The sequence below is a fragment of the Staurois parvus genome, unplaced genomic scaffold (genome assembly GCF_062004578.1).
Source record: "Staurois parvus isolate SC_StPar_1 unplaced genomic scaffold, SC_StPar_1.0 ptg000299l, whole genome shotgun sequence".
NCBI classification, from domain to species: Eukaryota; Metazoa; Chordata; class Amphibia; order Anura; family Ranidae; genus Staurois; species Staurois parvus.
In genome coordinates, this window is record NW_028318095.1 from 19,534,304 (window position 1) to 19,552,264 (window position 17,961).

General features: G+C 40.3%; 1 protein-coding gene across 1 annotated transcript in view; it reads right to left on the reverse strand.

Annotated features, from left to right (window-relative positions):
• The window catches only part of SEZ6 (seizure related 6 homolog), an 864,418-nt gene that overhangs the window by 20,206 nt on the left and 826,251 nt on the right, over nucleotides 1–17,961 (reverse strand). The window contains exons 12-14 of the mRNA XM_089682996.1: nucleotides 14,215–14,406; nucleotides 12,389–12,583; nucleotides 3,536–3,574 (exon numbers count right to left, since the gene is read on the reverse strand). Coding sequence (XP_089539122.1) covers nucleotides 3,536–3,574; nucleotides 12,389–12,583; nucleotides 14,215–14,406 — 426 coding nt within the window. The remainder of the gene's footprint in view (nucleotides 1–3,535; nucleotides 3,575–12,388; nucleotides 12,584–14,214; nucleotides 14,407–17,961) is intronic.

Below are 17,961 nucleotides of genomic sequence, written 5' to 3' on the forward strand. Positions count from 1 at the left end.
CAATTCAAAACCCACGTTTGACTGCACGATCCCTCCAGAAAGATCTGGCAGACACTGGAGTTGTGGTACACTATTCCACTATAAAGAGATACTTGTACAAATATGGTCTTCATGGAAGAGTCATCAGAAGAAAACCTCTTCTACATCCTCACCACAAAAATCATCGTTTGAACTTTGCAAATGAACATATAGACAAGCCTGATGCATTTTGGAAACAAGTTCTGTGGACCGATGAGGTCAAAATTGAACTTTTTGGCCGGAATGAGCAAAGGTACGTTTGGAGAAGAAGGGGCACAGAATTTAATGAAAAGAACCTCTATCCAACTGTTAAGCATGGGGTTGGATCAATCATGCTTTGGGATTGTGTTGCAGCCAGTCTCACGACTAGAAGGAAAAATGGATTCAATAAAATTTCAGCAAATTTTGGATGGTAACTTGATGCCATCTGTGAAAAAGCTGTAGTTAAAGAGAGGATGGCTTCTACAAATGGATAATGATCCTAAACACACCTCAAAATCCACGGGGGATTACATCAAGAGGAGTAAACTGAAGGTTTTGCCATGGCCTTCACAATCTCCTGACCTCAACATAATTGAAAACCTATGGATAGACCTTAAAAGAGCAGTGCGTGACAGACAGCCCAGAAATCTCGAAGAACTGGAAGACTTTTGTAAGGAAGAATGGGCAAAGATACCTCAAACAAGAATTGAAAGACTCTTGGCTGGCTACAAAAAGCGTTTACAAGCTGTGATACTTGCCAAAGGGGGCAGTACAAGATATTAACTCTGCAGGGTGCCCAAACTTTTGCAGACGCCATTTTTTTGTTTTCTGTTATTTTGAAAGTGTAAATGATGGAAATAAAATCTAACTTTTGTAGACATATTATAAGAATGTCTAATCTGTAATTTGATGCCTTTTGGAGATTTTTCCATCTTTCCTTGGCTTCTTTATGCACATTAATACAAATTTTTAGCTGGGGTGCCCAAACTTTCGATCCCCACTGTATGAGGACAGTTTGTATACATATGGCCATAAAACAAAATCAATATATTTGCTGGCATTTTCAGAGAGGTTTTGATTACCCAAGACAATCGGTCTACCAGGCAGTTGGATTTGATGTTTGTGTATTTTCGGTAGTGCATAAAAGGTGGCAATCATAGGATGATAATTGATGATGAATTCGAATTCCTCTTTTGATTTTATTGTTTTTACCTTCTTCCAAAATGTGTTTCAAAATAGTCAGATATTCCTGACTAAGATCTATGGTTAAAACCACACAATTTTCTTTACTCAAGATAACATAACACATTTTGAGGTAAAAATTCATATTCATCAATACTATGTTGCCACCCTAATCTGCGGGTTTAGCAATACATTTCTGGTTGTCCTGTAATTCTTGTATTGCCTGCCATTCGGGATAAGTGAGATTAAAGGACTTCTTCCTTTTATTTTGGTGAGTTCTAATACACAGGGAAGCCATTTCTTGTTCCACAAGCTTTACAAAAAGTTGTGTCTGAGTGCCCTGTAGAATGGGGGTGTATAGCTGGATCTTGCTTTTAGTTATGTAAATGGACCTTCAATCCCTGCATTTCCCCCCTCACTCTCTTTTTTGTAGCAATTCTAGAAGTCTCTATGTTCCTAGATGTTTTCACTTGTGGTGTTTTTATAGGCTTATTCTTGAATTCCTTCTTCAGAGCAAGTTTTTTTTGCAAAGAGGTTAATGTCCTTTACCCACTCAAATAGATCAAGATCATGAGTAGGAACAAAGGACAAACCCCTTTTTGAGCACGCAATATGATCACATGACAGCTGTACATTCGACTGTTTATAAATCTGGAGACCACTGTTATCATCATGAGTATTAATATTTACTTGGGGGTCAATAGGCCTCTCTTGGTTTCTGTGTATCCCCATTGATCACGGTTTCTGAGTTGTTGTGTGGGTGCCCTTAAAAAGCCCCCCGATTGCTCTGTGGGGTACTGTGGGGTCTACCTCGTCTACCACTGCCCCTCCTTTGGGTGCGTCTAAAATCCTTTCACATTACATTAGCATCATTCTGTGTGTCACTCCCACCATCAGATATTGAGCTATCTGACTCTCTAAATGTTGCCGAATCAATATCAGTGGCAGAATAATATATAAGTCCTCCAGTTTTTTTAGAACAATTATAAACATTGCCACTAGTAAAATCTTGAGAGTCACGGAAAAACTTTTTATGCTTCTTATTTTTGATGGATTCTTTATGAGATTCAACTTGTCTCTGTAGTCTTTCTTCTAGTTTTTTAAATTCAGGATGCTCTTTAAATTTCAAAATGTTTGTCTATTCATTCTTTAGTTGTTTATTGAGTTCTTCAAACTAACCTTTTTCATAATCCTACAGGTACTGCATCATTCTGTGAGCATTCTCAGTTTGCAGACTTTCCCTTTTGTATGTGAGTGAGGTTTAATCATGATTCTCAAACAGTTATCTTTTTCTGGATATACATTTCCAGGCTCGCCACCTCCCACCAACATCTGGTATTTTTTTTATATACTCTAGTCTTAGCATGCATTTGAATGCCTCAAAAATATTATCTTCTTTAGATTGAACTATTGTTACATTTGAAAAAAACCTAACTGGCCTCCACTGAGAGAGACTCAAAGTCTATCCCTTTCTCAAGGAAACCTGCCATACTGCAATATAAGACCCAGGCCTGGTCACCTCTACGCACAACTATCAGGTATTACTAACACTATTGCCTGCAATGTATTTCAATATAAAGACTCCAGATCTTGTGTGCACACTTACTTGAACTAAAAATGAAGGTGCGTATGCCCACGCACCATACACCAGTGGAAGAGAAAAATTACCTAATTTCTGGTTGAGATTTTTATAAAATGGTAGGATTTTTGTATATATGGTTTCCTAAGGATGGAGATCAAACAAAGCCACCAATATTCCTCAAGAGAATATAAAAAGAGTAGTTTAAGTAAATGTACATGCCAGATCTGGAGTCTTTATATTGAAATACATTGCTGGCAGTAGTGTTAGTAATACTTGAGAGACAGGGTTACCATCTCCATTAATTGAATTCCTTTAAGTGCACACTTAGTAGAACCATTGGCTCCAGAAGCTGACACTTCTCCATAAGGTATCACACCACCAAAAACTGATGATTTCAGGTAACCTTCAATCTGACCATAGTTCAGAAGTCATAAAACACATATAATAAACTAAAGGTATATTTATAAAGCTGTGGGTTTAACATTCACCAAATATTCACTGCAGGTGAATTAATCAAAGTAATTTAAAATACAGGTATCAGGAACATACACCTGCAGTGAATGTTTGGTGAATGACACATTGACTGTTTTAAAAATATACCCCTAACCTATTATTGTATAATATTTTGAACATCCATAAACACAACTGCTGCTTTGTATAATTTTCTTTTTTTACTAGTCTAGTGTACACACTTGTTTAGATATAACACTGAGCACATAACACACACAATGCAGAAAACACAAAACTTCATTTTTTTAAAATATTGCTTACCTTCTATACCCTGATTGCTGTAAAATTCTTTATACGAAGCTAGAGGGAACAAATAAAAATTTGTGTCCTGTTACTTGGCAAATTTTATCTGCACTGGTTAATGTAGCAGAACATTGATGATGCCCATAGAAAGGTAACCCATACTAACCAATCAGATTTCACTTTTCTAAATAAGAAACCAGATATCATTGCCTGTCTGACATACCTGCCTAACTGGATGTAAACCGAATTGGGGGTTTAGGTTTTGGTAAATCAGAGAGATTGTATAGATATTAAACAGAGAGGCTGAAATGTGCATGGCTGGCTTTATTTAAATTACCTATGTTCATTTGTACTCATTTGATTATGGTGTGTGATGCATAGTAGACAACCATATATGAATACAAAATTAGCATTAGACATAGAGCAACAGAAGCAGGAGTTTTCAAAATGGCACAGGAAAGCAGTGAGTGGCACTTGAACACTATCAAACCAACAGTACTAAATTTGTATTCCACTTCTTCTTTGGACACTTCCTGATGTAGATGGTTATGCAGTCAAAGGAAACAATGATGCCGACTTGTGAAACCCAAAAGGAAATGTCTGGAAGTTTATCAGTTAGCCAACATTACAGCTTACATTTGCAAGCCATAAATAAAGTAGTATGGAAAATTATTGCAGGGTAGAGTTGCCTTTCATTTTTTGTCATTATACCAAAGAGGCCTATACTGGGGTCTAAGAATAATATTATAGTTACAATTATGCTTTAAAAATCCATTATTGATGACTAAATCCATATTTACAGCAAAGAGAGAGATGTCATAGATTTGCCTTTTCCAATGTTTTTATCGTATTCGCGATTCATTACATAGAGGTGTATCAGATAGTTTTTTTATATACCAACATCATTAATGATAATTAAACAATGTCCTAACAGTCATCTCCGTGTGGACTAGAAATCTGAATTGATTTTTAGGTCATGAGCAGATATTCCTAGATTGTTATGCAAAGTGGAAATAAGCCCCTGCAGTCTATGAGTTCTTAGAATCCCAATGATATTATAGCTTGATATAATAAGAGACTGATGTTTAACCAGTTCCACGCTGCTCCATAGCAGAAATACTGCTACAGGGCGGCACGGGTGCGCAGACTCGTGTGTGTGTGTGTATATATATATACACCCACTGGGAGCTCCCTCAAATAAGATGGTTTAAAAGGTGCATAAAAGTGTAATTGCAACCAGAACTCCCTAACTGAAGTCTTACACCTCTTGATCCTTTTTATATTCCTACATCCCTACATGTCATGGTTTGTGCCTGATTTGTGATAGGAAACTCTTTAAAAATACCACTCAACAGTGTCCCCACACAGACTTGCTTTGCAGAGAAAGGAAGCAGATGTGCTGTACCAGTTCTGCTTCTAAAGCCACATACACATGATGAGAATATTGGTTTTTTTTTGCATGCTAGTCGAATATCGATAATGAAATGGTTACAAAAGTTACGAAAATTCTCCTAGGACAAAAATTAAAATTCAGGAGTGATGTCATGTATTGTAATGAATTTGTACTGTATTGTAACTGTACTGATTAAATGAAAATTGTATGATCTGGTATCGTACGAGAAAAATATTTGTGCTTGTCCCTTCAAATAATTTCAGACGAAAGCTGTGTACTAATGATCAGATTATCGTATGATCACTTTGAAAGCGGTATTTTTTTAACGATTTTCTGATCGTGTGTACTAGGCTTAAGAGCTGACTACTGGTTTTAACTCTGATGCCTAGTGGATTGAACAGTAACAATTGGACACCCTGCACAACTGTGGTAACGGGAAGCTTGAGGTAAGAATGAGAAATGTAGTTTGATAGTAAAATATATATCTCTGCATATCTATTTCTATTACTTCATTTGAGCCTATTATAGACTGGCTAATAGTTAAAACTGCTTTTAGACTCCTCTTATTTTCTGTCTTCGTGTACAGCATCACTAGGGTGGAAAGTGAGGAAAATCTTGTCAACAGGAACACAGACAATAAATAGTTACAGAGGTTCTGACCCTTTCCCACTAGATTAAAAAAAAAGTTTTTTTCTTGATCATTCATTGAGGAACTCAGACAAGTATCTACTGTCAGATTATGCTGTGACCTACCCTTAGAAAATTTGGTTTGTAAATGGATAGAAAACTGTCTAAAATACAATATTCGGAGAGTAGTGAATAATGATTCATACTCTGAATAGTCTAAGGTAATTAGTGATGTACCCCAAGGTTCAGTGTTTGGGACCCCTTTAACATATTTATAAATGATATAGGGTCTGGGATTAAAAATACCATTTCAGTCTTTGCAGATGACACCAAGCTGTGCAGTGGAATAATGTCCTTACAGGATGTCTCCAACTTACAAGTCAAACTTAATGCACTGTTTAATTGGGCAACTATGTGGCAAATGAGGTTTACCCACTTGAGGATTTACCCCCCTTCCTGACCAGGCCATTTTTTGCGTTACAGCCCTGCGTTACTTTAACTGACAACTGCGTGGTCATTAAACGTTGCACCCAAATTAAATTTAAATACTTTTTTTCCCCCACAATTTGAGCTTTCTTTCGGTGGTATTTGATCGCCTGTGCATTTTAATTTTTTTTCACTAGAAAAACAAAGAAGACCAACAATTTTGAGAAAAAAAAACAATATTTTTGACTTTTTGCTATTAAACATGTCCAATAAAAAAAAATTAAAATCACATTTTATCATAAATTTAGGCCAAAATTTATTCTGCTACATGTCTTTGCTTACACAAATCCCAATATAAGTAAATTAATTGGTTTACGTGAAAGATATAGCGTAACTTAGATTGTAAGCTCCGCGAGCAGGGCCCTCCTATTCCTTCTGTACTGAAATGTATTGTAATTGTACTCTCTTATATTGTAAAGCGTTCTGCGCAAACTGCTGGCGCTATATAAATCCTGTATTATAATAATAATAGTTCACAAATGGCGGTATATATACTAGGATTTTTTTTTTTAATTTTTACTAGTAATAGCGGTGATCAGCGACTTATAGCAGGACTGCGGTGGGCATTCTGACACTGGGGGGAACTGACTTCCTCATTGACATCCCCAGTAACACCAATACAGTTATCAGTGCTAAACAAAAGCACTGACACTGTACTAATGGCACTGGGAAGGAAGGGGTTAACATGAGGGGTGATCAAAGGGTTAACTGTGTGCTGGGAGTGTTTTACTAGAGGGTGGTGTCAGTGTGCTTTACTGTACTCACACTGCTTCGGATGGCTGTGCTCTGCACAGCCATCCAAAGTAGTGTGCCCGAGCCGACAGGGAGGAGAACTGTTAGTAAACAAAACACTTCTCCCTGTCAGACATCCTCAGAAATCACCGGGTGCCAGCAAGTAATCACCGGCTGGGACCCGGTGATTGGAAGCCGCGGCCGCTAATGGCGGTGCGGGTAGGGCGTGCGCAGCTCGCACGCGCCCCCCTACCCAGAAATGTATGCTGCCCTGTAGTAGTGTTTCTGCTATAGGGTGGACAGGAAGCGATTAAAGGATAAGTTCACCATGTAAATAAAATAATAAATGTACATCTTTTTTACAGGTAAAAAGATATGCATTTATTATTTTTTTTACTTGGAGCCTGTAAAGCATTGCACCCACGATCAGCAGATCGCAGGTGCCATGCAGGACTCCTGCAGACTTGTCTGTGTGTCTGTCCACTAGTACCTCATAGGGGCAAGCAGATACACACTGACAGGAGGAGACAATGAACTACCACAGCACCTAACAACACCATTAAAAAAAAAAAAAGTTGAGACCTACAAATCGACAGCTGCAAAGGCTGTTGGTACTTGTAGTTTCCCACAGACAGAACTCTGTGAAAGACGTAGATGGCTGGGCAGGCAGGGCTCTGCACAGTTGCATTTTTAAAAAAAATTGTGACAGCTAGTGTGGGGAGAAGATACCCTGTTAACTTTCATTAGATGTAGTGAAGTGGGTAGAGGCTGCAGGATTGGGAGCATGTTACATGTTCCTCCCTAAAAACAAGTGGAACATGTAATATGTTCCCAAAGGTGAACTTATCTTTTAATGTTAATAAATACAAAGTTTTGCATCTGAGGGCTAAAAACATGCATGTCTCATACATTCCAAGGAGAGAACTGGGGTGAGTCAATGGTAGAGAAGTACGTGGCTGTTCTGGTAGATCACATAATAACAGCTTGCAATGCCAAGCTCCAGTTTCTAAAACAAGCAACATACTTTCTTTCATTATAACAGGTATAGACTCCAGAGATATAGTGACATAATTTTGCCCCTGTGTAAATCATTAGTAAGACCTCATCTGTAATATGCAGTTCAGTTTTGTGCACCAGTTCAAAAAAAGAATATTGGAGAACTGGAGAGTCCAGAGAATGGCAACCAAACTGATAAGAGGCATGGAGGAGCTCAGCTATGAAGAGAGATTAGCTGAACTGAATTCTCTCAGGAGAAGAGGTGATTAAGGGGTGAGGTGATTAAGGGATTAAGAGCTGATTAAATACATCTGTGGTCCATATAGTGAACTTGGTGTAGAGTTTTTCACTTTCAGGTTATTACAAAAGACAAGGGGACACTCGTTATGTCTGGATGAAAAGAGATTTAACTGCCACATATGGAAAGGCCTCTTCATAGTAACAGCTTTGAAAATGTGGAATAGTGCTGGATGCGAATCCTAAATGCACACAATATAACTGGATAATAACATTTAACAGGTAATAGCACTAGAGAGTGTTGATCCAGATAAGATCTCATTGCCTCCTGGGAGATAAGGAAGTATTTTTTTACCCCTGCTGGAGCAACTGGGTCCCTCTGTTGGTGGCGGGGGATGGAGACATGGCTTATTGGTGCTGTGTGTGTCTGTGGATGCACACAGCCACACTCAGGGTCGCGCATGCATGGGTACCTCCTTAACATCTGGCTTGCTAAGAAGGCACCTGGAGGAGGGAGAAGCAGACAGAGCCATCGGGGACTTCCAGAAGAGGAAGTAAAGGACCTTTCTGTGCACTATCATATCAAAATATCAAAATATGCAAAATAAATCTTCCCATGATTGTGATTCCCACTGAAGCAGACTGAGAGACCATTTAAAGGCTCAGGAACCCATTGCAGGTGTTATGGCCTAATTAGCTGATTAGAGTGCACTATCATATCAAAATATCAAAATATGCAAAATAAATCTTCCCATGATTGTGATTCCCACTGAACCAGACTGAGAGACCATTTAAAGGCTCAGGAACCCATTGCAGGTGTTATGGCCTAATTAGCTGATTAGAGTGGGACACTTTGAGCCGAGAATATTGCACCTTTTCACAATATTCTAATTCTCTGAGATTGTGGATTTGGGGTTTTCATGAGCTGTAAGCCATAATCATCACAATTATGACAAATCACGGCTTGAACTATCTTGCTTTGCATGTAATGAGTCTATCTCATATATTAGTTTCACCTTTTAAGTTGCATTACTGAAATAAATGAACTTTTGCATGATATTCTAATTTTTTTTCGAGTTTCACCTGTATATATATATAATCTTTCCTCATAGCTGAGCTCCTCCATACCTCTTATCAGTTTGGTTGCCCTTATCTGTACTTTCTCCAGTTCCCCAATGTTCTTTTTGTGAATTGGTCCCCAAAACTGAACTGCATATTCCAGATGAGGTATTACTAATGATTTGTACCGGGGTAATATGATATCTCTCTTTCTGGAGTCTATACCTCTTTTAATACAAGAGATGATTTTGCTCGCTTTAGAAACCACAGCTTGGCATTGCATGCCATTATTGAGCTTGTGATCTACCAGAACTCCCAGATCCTTCTCATTCCCCCAGTTGTACCCCCCTAGTATATATGATGCATGTATATTCTTAGCCCCCAAGTGCATAACCTTACATTTATCAACATTAAACCTCAATTACCACATAATTGCCCAATTAAACAATGCATTGAGGTCAGCTTGTAAGTAGGAGCCATCCTGTGAGGATGTTATTCCACTGCACAGCTTGGTGTCATCTGCAAACACTGAAATTATATTTTTAATCCCAGATCCTATATTGTTTATAAATATATTTGTCACGGTAGAGGGACTCCTGCCTAATGGCCAAATTCCTTCCTGGGGTCCAGTGACCCCCCTCCACCTCTCATCCTACCACCGTGGGATGAGAGGTGCGGCTTTCATCACCCCTGCTCCTATCTTCTCCCTCCCTAGCCAGGGCCGGAGAGGAGAAGGTGGCGAGACTCACACCTTTCCGCGGAGAGGTGCGAGCCTCCTGCAGGGTTGTTTCGGGCTATGATGTCTTGCTGACGCCACCTCAGCTCCGTCATCCGCAGAGTGGGCACGGGAGGTTCCTGCACTTGCGAAAGTCCCTGGACAAAGACCGCACTCACGAGAGGCGCAGCCCCTGTCCAGGGCCAGCTCCAGCCCACCCCAGTTACCTAGATGACCAGGGAGCATCCCACATCAGCTTAAGAAGCTGATCCCGTACGCTTCGGGTCGTTGTTCACCACTGCGCCAGCCACCGAAGGAGCCCAGCTGCAGCGGGACCTTTGGGGGGCCAGACTCTGCAGACCTTCCTAACCAAATGGGTAACCGCACCCCCAGCTGCCAGAGACCCCCAGAAGGGAGAGAGATTGCCTGCTAGCTGCCTGAGACCCTCAGTCCAGAGGAGAGATTGCCTGCCAGCTGCCAGAGACCCCCAGAAGGGGAGAGATTGCCTGCTGGCTGCCCAAGACCCCCAGTCCAGGGGAGAGATTACCTGCCAGCTGCCAGATACCCCCAGCAGGGGAGAGTTTGCCTGCTAGCTGCCTGAGACCCCCCCAGTCAAGGGGAGGGATTTCCTGCCAGCTGCCAGAGACCCCCAGAAGGGGAGAGATTGCCTGCTAGCTGCCCGAGACCCCTAGTCCAGGGGAGGAATTGCCTGCCAGCTGCCAGAGACCCCCAGCAGGGGAGAGATTACCTGCTAGCTGCCCGAGACCCTCAGCACAGGGGAGAGATTGCCTGCTAGCTGCCCGAGACCCCCCAGTCCAGGGGAGAGATTGCCTGCCAACTGCCTGAGGACTCAGCCCAGAAGGGGAGACCACCCGCTTGATCCGGACTCCAACAGGTAGCTGTGTTCCACTTTCTATTCCTGGGAGACCAGGCACCCTGTCGGATCCGTGAGTATATGCATTCTCCCTCTTTTACCTGAACTGTTCCTGTCCTGACCCCTCACCCCCCCCGGTTGGATTACAATTGCTACAGAGACTCTATAAGTGTTCTAGCCCCTCCTTGCTACCCTGTACGGGCGAATTTACCCTCCCCACAAGTCCCTCTATTGCGTGACTGTCATCTGTTTGTCTCAATAAAGCTTTTTGCGTTTGCCATCTACTCTGTGTGTTCTGTCCTGCCTACTGTCCGTCACAATATTAAAAAGTAAGGATCCCAACACTGAACCTTGGTGTACACCACTAACAACCCTAGACCATTCAGATTATGAATCATTAGCCACTACTCTCTGAATACGATCTTTTAGCCAATTTTCTATCCATTTACATATGGATTTTTCCAAGTCTGTAGACTTTACCTAATAAAATATTTTTTTTCCAGCAAGAACTCTATCTATGTGGTCTTTTATTAAACTCTCCAGTATCTTCCCAACTATAAAAGTTAAACTAACAGGTCTACAATTACTTTGTAAAGATTTTGACCCCTTTTTAAATACAGGCACCACATTGGCCTTACTCAATACTGTATATAACATTTGAGGTAGATGCACAAATATACCAGCACTTTATGGCTTCAATATAAGTGCTGTCACTGTAACGAAAAAGCATATACACAAAAATAATAAACCGCCCAAGGGTGGGCAAAAGTGGTTACTTATGGTGGCAGATATTTCCCTAGGTTATGGTATCTTTAAAAATCAAAACATAATATCAGTTATCATAAAAAATTAGCTTTAGTACTCAATTTTAGTGACACTGCAGCGTGGATTCAGTCATCTCACATTGTAGATTCAACACTTATTAAACATGAATAAAACAAACAGACTAGACAATCATGTGTAAATTAAAATAACCACATCCGGACGCATATAGAATCATGCATGGGTTGCATACTACAACAAACTGCTGCCTCAGTGCGTAACAATATCATAAAAGGGTAGCCCCCATGCATGAGACTGGGATCCCCAGGGGCCCAAATCGCAAAAAAGGCTAAGGTGCACAATATTAGGCCAAAAAAGGTGAGGGCTTCAAAAAGTACTCCGCAACGGGCCGGGCCCTATATAGGTCAGTGAGGTAATTCATGTGAGAGAGTCAAAAAATTGTTGCATCCCAAATTAAGTTGAAAAAGTAAATTCAAAGCACAGATTCCCATTGGCTTTATTGCAGGGGATGAAGACCACTGTGATACTGTATAGTATTAAGTGCAGATATATATACTGTGGGCAGGATATGTCATTTTATTACGCAATTACTACATCACAGTGTGCTCAGAAGATTGTAGAGCATAGTGCGTGCTCAGAAATTTGCAGAACATAATACCAATATTAGCTTAAATGACTGGGGCTCAAAGTATTTGGACATTAGTCATTCAGCATTTAGGTATTTGAATGTGCTTATATTCAGAACTGTGTCTTGAATTACGGTACCTATATAAAATCTGTATTCAGATTCTTCTCTATAGTGTTAGTATGTGTTTAAAATCTAGTTGTATAATTTAATTTTCTATTGCACTCTTTGGGAGGTAGCTTACTCATACACTGTTTATGTAAATGTTGACAGTAAAATGACATTTCACAGTATTATTAAATCAACTGATCCTCCATAGTACATTTCTCCTTATTCACTTTTACCTTTGCAGATTGGCGGAGAGTTGCTCCACTGTGAGGGGTGCCCCGGAATACACTTTAGACTGTGCTCTCCCATCAGCATGAACCCCACTCTGCAAGCAAATCGTACAGCATCTCCTGGTTGGTACACTCGTTTTTCTGGTTCCTGGTGACCATTCTCTGGTACTCCTGGGTTTACACATGGCTCATATTTTTCAGCTAAATGTAGAAAAGCCAGAAAAAATTATCAATAATATAATTTCGTTTTCTAATGCAATACATATAACACTTAGAAAATATTGCCGTATATAACATACTGTATTAAACAGTGAAATCTGAAATATCCTATAATGAACTATTTATTGATCCCTGCGTGGTGATGAAATTTGAATAAGTGTCTTAGCTAGCACACTGTATGTAACTTCACACCTTCATTGAAAAGGTTGGCAGTGGGTAGAGCTTAGCTGACAAAACAGGGATTAGCCCTGTTAAAGCCTTACTAGCAAAGTCAAAAGTCCAAAGCCTTACTAGCAAAATTATATCAGCAGGTGTCCTGACACCTCATCCTCTTGAGTCCCCATTCACAGCTGCACTTTATAGCTTGAAGCTTTAAAACATTCAATATAAAAAAATTCCATAATTTTCAGTTGTACCTGTTCACACCTGAGCATAGTGCTGCTTGAAACTTGTATATCATAAAAGTACATTAGCTTTTTTTGAGCTACAAGCTTCAAGTATTTTGGACTTCAATGCGAGCGCCTGAAAATGAGCAAATATACACGAAAAAATGCGTGAAAATACACATATTGCACATTTTTTTCCCTAGTAACTAGCAGTGCATGGGCTACAAATAAAAATAACTCACTCAAGCCTTAAATGCCTGCAAAAACACATGTCCAAATGCTAATCAAATCCTTCAAAAACCCATTCACACTAGTGCAATTTCTCCTGCATCTGCCATCGCGCTGCCATGCACGACAATGGAAATCACAATAATCTCCATGGTGCCCCTTCACAACAATGCAACATTCTGCATGTGCTTCCTTGGTGCAGCATAGTGTGTTTTTGGTTCCAATGACATTAATGGGAGTGCATGGAAAGTACATGTAAACTGCATTTAAAATGCATGTACATGATTTTTTAGTACATTTTTGGCAGGGTTTTGTATTTAAAATCCAGTCTCCTTTTCCTACAAAAAAAAACATGAAGCTTAACAATGCATAAAAAACCCATATTAAAAGAACAAAAACACACTACAAAAATGCATGTTTATGCAGCAGCATTACTGTGAACCTAGGCTAAAGGTATAAAGCAGAATATAACTGTATCCAAGTGCTACAAGAATTCCTGTTTTCTTGAGTAGGTCAGCACAGTCAACTTTACATAGAGTTTAATGCATCATAAGGCACTTGTGTCTAGGACAGCCAGGTTAGAGGGGCAGCACAAAATGCAACACTTCATCACGATGTTTGTCTTTTATCCTATAAACATACATTTAAACATAAATCGAGTGAGGGACCCAAGACAGAAACAAGTCACAAGACTCTCTGTTGCTCAAATTACATCTCCTTTCTACTAAAGCCTTTTACTGGTGGACTGTACAATACAATGGGACCCCTGCATTTCAGACAGACTGCATGCTACCTCCAAAAGTATATTTTGGTTTTAATTTGTGTAAAAAACAAACAAACAAAAAAAAGACTACACATAATAGTTATTTATGCATGAATACTACAATAGTGTGACCTTGTAACAAAGTTTTGGGCAATAATAAAATGCAATTTCAGTTCACTGGCATAAACAAAAGTAATTACAAGGAAAGGCATAGCATTAGTTGCTTTCTGACTTACGAACACACTTAGGGGAGCGGTCACTCCACTTGGGTACACCAGCCTGGCGGTTGTAGCAGGTTAGAGTTGGGCTACCTGTCAGGATGTAGCCTTTGTCACACACATAGCGCACTGTACTGCCCACAGGGAACTTTGCATTAGAGAGAATCCTGCGGCTGTGGGTTACGTCACCTGGGTCTGAACAGGACGTCACTAAGAAAAGAACCAACATGGAAATTGTATGAAACGAATATCAACACAACACAACAGTTTAGCAAAGACTGATATTTCCCAAATTTTTTTAGTGTTGCAACCAGAAAACATCTGGATAAAGTTACAAAGATTTTACATAATGTCTAACTTTAAAGTGATATTAATTTCTCAGCTGATTCATTCACTGAGTATGTAGCTTTGTCATCTTTTATCCTTACCTATGTTCTGGTTTAAGCTGGTGCCATGACTACTGCCCCAGGTTTCAGGGTGGCTCCCTTCTCTTGTAGCATCCTCTGGAGCCACACCTGAATGCAGGGCAGGGGCGGACTGACCATTTGGAAACTCGGGCACTGCCCGAGGGCCCGGGGTCAGTAGGGTGCCCCATGAGATGCCCCTGGTACTTTTTTTATAGGCTTTTATGAGTTTTGGCAAGGACACAGGTGCCCCATGATCCCCTATTGCCCGGGGGCCCCATGAGTTGTCAGTCCACCCCTGATGCAGGGATTAGATTTGTGTCTCCCTGCACTTTGTGCGTCAATAGAAACACACAGTCAGTAGTCTAGGATGGCAAGGCACTCCCCTGCTCCTCCCTTCCCCCCCCGTCTTATCGAAGCTAACAGGCTGACTCCAGACTGCACTGTCCATTGTTAACTTATTCCTGTGAAGACCGGACATTCAGGGAAGAAGCACTGAGAGAGCAGGTAATAATTTTAACAAACAGTTTTAAAAAGGTGTTTAGTTTATTGTACTTAATGTGTTAAGCTAAAAATGATTAAAGTGGAACTTCACTCTCTCAATCAACATTGACTATTTTGAATCCTTAAGCTACTAGCATTAGTAAAAAAGGTAGGAAAGTAGATCATATTTACTTGTTTTAAACTGTTTTTTTTTTTTTAATTTCTTTAGTTACTTCTTAGTTTACATGCCTAGGCAAATTATGTCATACATCCCAGAAGTCTTTAGGAGGGGAGGAAGAATTTTCTCAGCTAAGGACACCCTCCAGCCTGCATGCCTGAGCTAGGGGCCTATGGATTCAAGGAAGTAAATGCTAAATGAATCATCTGCCCTTACTCAAGATGGCCATGGCCAGAAATGCTAGGGGGTGTTTTTCTAAGTGCAGCACCCTCCTAATCAGCTAGGAGGAGCTCTAGCTTTGAGTGTTAGATAGAGGCTGAGTAGCAGCCTGGGTGCAATAGTCAGAAGATCAAATTCAGGTCAGAGCTGAGAGGCTCTGTAGAACAGCTCTCTGTAATTTCCCCCTGTTCTAGGACTTTGGAGAAAGATCTAGAAGCAGTGGGCGGATGTGAGGAGTGGCTGGTCTGTACTCTTAGAAGATCCTGGCCAATCCCCAACAAGAGGCTTGACAAGGGGCCAGGACAGCCTTTATGAGTGACTGAGCCTGCTCAGCAGCAAGAGAGGTGGAGAGTTCAGGTAGAAGATGGCAAGGAAGTGGGGCTGGAAAGCAGGAGCCTGGGAGGGGGCCCAGATGGACGAAGGGCTCACCTCTAGGCAAGAAAACCTTGGAAGGAGGAAAGCTTGGGACTTCACCAGCCCCCAGAGAGAGGAGCACCTGTGTGGCAAGGAAGGAGCAGCCCACCAAGAGGGCCTGGTAGCAGCTGCCGACCCACCAGCAACACAGGAGAAGGACTAAGTGAGTAGACCTGCACCCCCTGGGCTAGATAGTGGAAGTTCCACTCTGGTGGGGAAACCAGATTAGCAACTACCTGAGACCGTCTTACTTTAAAGTGGCAGGCACTGTATCCCCTGCTCAGGGATTCACTCAGAACAGTTGGATTTGGAGAATCTGGGGTCTGGGGTGGTACAACTGGAGATGCTGGCTGGCTCTCGAAGAAGGGGATTTTTGTGTAAAGACTTGTATATAGTTTAGGAAAATTGTCCTTAGTTACAGTTCCATTGGGCATCCCACACACCCCATACCCTATCCAAGTTACAATCTCATAATAAAATCACAAAAAGCTCAAGGACTGGTCACTGACTCCTGGATGCAAGTCTATGTGAGGATGCATGTTGCCTGGCTGTGCAGGACCATAGGGGGACCCAAACTTCAGCGACTCCTTAGGGGGTAGTACTACATAAGTGATTTCTCAGCACAAAAAAAACATGGAGACATAGATAGATGGGGGAGTTTGCTTTAAATATTAAAAATGAATTAAATAGCACTTTTGGTTTGTGCTGCTCAGATACAGTGGGGTTTCACTTTAATGCTTGGTATAAATCATAACATTAGTTCACTGAGAGATGTACATTTTGTAAATACATATTGAAATTTGTAAATGCAAACCAAATTTATTTTGTGTGCATATTTATTGCTGCCATAATCACTGTATTGTAATTATTGCTTTAGGGTAACTTCTATATTTGGATTAACTTCTTATTGGCAATGCAAAAAAATAAATATACTAAAATGTCATGTAATTATAATACTCTCATTGACAGTATGAGTAAGAAGTCAATAGGTGGAGCTGTGCTCACAGGAAGACAAAAAAAAAAGAACACATTCAGTATGCTCATCTATTTTCACAGTAACAGTTCAAATTTCTGATTGCTTATGTAAAACATAAGTGTTTCAAAATGTTCCTTTACCAGACTGGGCACCAATGTGGCAGGGTTAAAGAACCAGTAAACATATGCTGAAAGCTGACTTTTTAAAATGACACGAATTGATAAATATGAGAATAGATTAGCAGAGATGATGATGCTTGAGATAAAGATGATACAGCCAGCTGTCACAATAAAGTCTCCTTGAAATTGCTGAAAACTGGAGTACATTGTAATCAGCCAAGGTATGCATGGAAAACTCACAATCTGCCGGGATTCCAAAGATCTTAATAGAAACATGTTCAAGAATACAGGGGCCGCCATTACTGACCTCTTACTGATAATTCCGCCTGCCTGGTAGTCATGCTGATCCTTTGGAATAAGCATGCAGCAGGTGTAAGCAGACTTTCAGTTCATATACTTGTTACAGGTATTTCTCAGAAAGTTCTATCTACGGACAACACCTTCTCTATCTACGGAATACACCTTCTCTATCTACGGAATACACCTTCTCTATTTACAAAATACATCCTTCTGTATCTATAGAATACACCTTCTCTATTTACAAAATACATCCTTCTGTATCTATAGAATACACCTTCTCTATTTACAAAATACATCCTTCTGTATCTATAGAATACACTTTCTCTATCTACACAATACACCATCTCTAGTTACAAAAAACACCCTTCTCTATCTACAGAATACACATTCTCCATTTACACAATACACCTTCTTTATCTACACACAATACACCTTTTCTATTGACATAATACACCTTCACTATGTACAAAAAAACACCATTCTCTATCTAGACAATACACCTTCTTTATCTCCGGAATACAGCTTTTCTATCTTTGGAGTACACCTTCCCTCTATCTACACAATGCACTTTCTCTATTTACAAAAAACACCCTTATCTATCTACAGAATACACTATCCCAGTTTAAACAATACACATTCTCTATCTAGTGAATTCACCTTCTCCATTTACAC